We start from the raw sequence: 3,037 nt of genomic DNA, 5'->3' as shown, positions 1-3,037 counted from the left end.
GTAATGATGCTGAAAACTAGGGATGGCCCGATACCATTTTTTTCCAAACCGATACGAGTACGAGTATTTGAATTTGTGTACTTGCCGATACCGAGTACCGATACCGATATTTCTACCGCAAAAGTAACTACAGGCTCCCAGAAAAGAAGACAGAAGATTATTTTAGAACACAGGTAAGAAGACTGTTTTTATTTTCTCTGCTTGTTTTAACAAGTCTAAAATAAATAATGATTAAAATAATAAATGTAGGCAATTTCAAAAATCAAAAATAAATTATATATATTTCTGTGTAAACAAAAAGCCTCAATGCTGGCACTGTCTTCACAACTGACAAAATATAAATAAAACATATTGTACAGTCAAAACTGTCAACTCAACAATATATCAATGAAATATTTGACAGCGTCTCCAGCTTTCAATTTAACTAAATTTCAATGTAACTGTTGTGTAGTCTCAATTAAACATTTACATATTTCAATTAAACAAAACATCAATGTAACTATTGCAAGTCTCAATTAAACTCCTGCATATTTAAATGAAACAACAATTAAACTATGTGGCACAGTGACAGTACCCTTGTTTCAATTAAACAAACATTTCAGTAAGCAATGTGATCTGAACTAGCTTTTGGGAGAATGAGAGGCAGGTTCTTTTTGATGAACAAAATCATCTCTGCATGATCAGCTGTGATTCTGTTTCTGTCTTCATTCACAATATGTGACACTGAGCTGAACAGCCTTTCACTGTCAACACTACTGCATGGTGCTGAGAGGTATCTGGATGCCATTTTGGCCAGAGTAGGGAACCGCACTTTGTTAACTGCCCAGTATTGTAGTGGTTTGTCTTCTCGAGAAATTGTGGTCTCCCCTAGGTATGTCTCTAATTGTGCAGTAGAACCTACTTGAGCTCTGTTTAGAGAGACTGGTGCTTGCTCATCTGCTATTTCATCAAATATACTGTCCAGGCTGCTGCTTGCCTGGTCCCTGCGTGGTTTTCTGGCAGGAGGTTCGTGCAGGTCATGATTCTCCTCTTCTCCAGACGACCTCAACAGCTCACGCATCAGCATCTCCTTGGCATTTGCAGCAGTGTTGGTGTTAGAGAAAAAAAGATTTTTATACCTATAACAGAGGGAGAAAATTAGGCATCTGACAATACATATTTATTAAAATAACATAGCCTAATCAAATAATTTATTAAATGAAAATTAAATACTAAAATGTACTTTTCAGCAATACATAGGCAACTTTGAACTCACTATCTAGCACACACACACGCACATAAACACACACACGCACACAGACACAGATACACACACACACACACACACAGACAGACAGACACACAGACAGACACAGACGCACACAGACAGACACACACACAGATACAAACACACACACGCACACAGACATACAGACACACACACACAGAGACACGCACACACACCTACCTGGGGTCGAGTAGAGTAGCGATGCTGTAGAGGGGTTGTTCTTCCACATCAGAAAATCGCCTCCTGACAGCTGCAGCTAAAGTCCCTTTCATAGTTTTGATGCCATGGTCATCGTCGGTCTCTCTAGACAGAAATCGCTGCAGTACAGTGACAGCAGGAATCACATCTGCTGCCATAGCTTCAGAAGAGCTAACTTTTCGTGTTAACTCCTCAAACGGACCCAGAACAGTTACAACCTTCTCCAGCAGTGCCCACTGGTGAGCCGTAAGATTATCAGGAAGTTCATGTTCGGACACAAAAACTCCTAGAGCCCGTTTCTGCTCAATCAGAGACTGGATCATGTAAAATGTACTGTTCCAGCGGGTCTGTACGTCCTGCTGTAGACGTTTTGCAGGCTGACCGATCTCTAACTGAATGTCTTCGAGGCAGGAGTAGGCTAGAGGAGAATGTTTGAAATGGCCAACGATTTTGCGTCCAATAGCCAATGCATCAGCAACACTTCTCTGAGACAAAAGTCCTTCGTGGACCACCAGCTGGAGAGTGTGAGCGGCACAAGGTAAGCTGGGGAGTCCAGCATCATTCATGCCCTTAATCATATTTCTAGCGTTGTCTCGTAGCACGACGTGGACAGAGGTTTTCGGAATGCACCAGGTCTGAAGCATCCCATCAAACGCGTCTGCTATGGCTTTGCTGGTGTGCGAACCCCGAAACGGCTTTGCTTGCAAGGTGGCATGGCGAAGAGAAAAGTTGTCATCAATCCACTGTACAGTTAAACTGAGCAGAGACATTGGGCAGACACTGCTTGACCAAATATCTGTTGTAAAACTGACGGCCGAGATGTCACGCAACAGTCCACTGACGTGCTTTTTCACGTCATGAAACACTTTCGGTAGCATAGCGGTTGTAATGTGATGGCGACTCGGAATTTCGTATCGCGGCTCCAGTATGCCAAGAAGATGTCGAAATCCTATATTTTCAACAGCCGACAATGGCTGGTCATCAAGTGCAATAAAGTATGCAATTCCCTCTGTTATTTTTAGTGCCCGTGGATTATCTCCTGACATCTTCTCGCGCTTCTGTAAAACCTGTGTCAATGTTGGCTGCTGATTTGCTTGTTTAGCTTGACTAAACTGTGTGTATTCAGCGCTATGATGCGTCTTCAGATGTTTAATGAGATTGCTGGTGTTAAACGATGTACTTTCTTTTCCTCCTCTCGACACTTTAGCTGAACATAACTTACAGTCTGCCTTGCTGCTGTCATCCTCCCTTATCTTGAAATGAGCCCAAACCGCCGACATTTTACGTTCCTCAGTTTACCTAGACAAAGCGGCGGCTCGCGGCGGCCAGTTTCGTTTAAAAAAAAATTTACGTGGTATCGGTGCGTGGTATCGGCTCATTTTTATGAGTACGAGTACGAGTATATGAGGACAGTATCGACCCGATACCCGATACCAGTATCGGTATCGGGCCATCCCTACTGAAAACTCAACTTTGATCACAGAAATGAATTACTATGTAAAATATTTAAAAATTGAAAACAGCTGTTTTAAATTTGAATAATATTTCACAATATTACTGTTTTTGTTTGTA

The 3,037-nt window shown here is 41.9% G+C and overlaps 1 protein-coding gene across 1 annotated transcript; it reads right to left on the bottom strand.

The window, feature by feature from the left end:
* Nucleotides 1-598: 598 nt before the first annotated feature.
* On the bottom strand, nucleotides 599-2,745 carry LOC311093025 (zinc finger BED domain-containing protein 4-like; the record flags this gene model as incomplete). The annotated part of the gene is made up of 2 exons (XM_084130102.1): nucleotides 599-1,118; nucleotides 1,448-2,745. The coding sequence occupies 2 exons, from the start codon at nucleotides 2,743-2,745 to the stop codon at nucleotides 599-601; spliced, it is 1,818 nt and encodes a 605-aa protein (XP_083986228.1).
* Between the last annotated feature and the right edge of the window lie 292 nt (nucleotides 2,746-3,037).

This window comes from Abramis brama (assembly GCF_963993115.1).
Source record: "Abramis brama genome assembly, chromosome: 12".
In the NCBI taxonomy this organism is placed as follows: domain Eukaryota; kingdom Metazoa; phylum Chordata; class Actinopteri; order Cypriniformes; family Leuciscidae; genus Abramis; species Abramis brama.
This window is presented reverse-complemented; position numbering and strand designations above follow the sequence as displayed.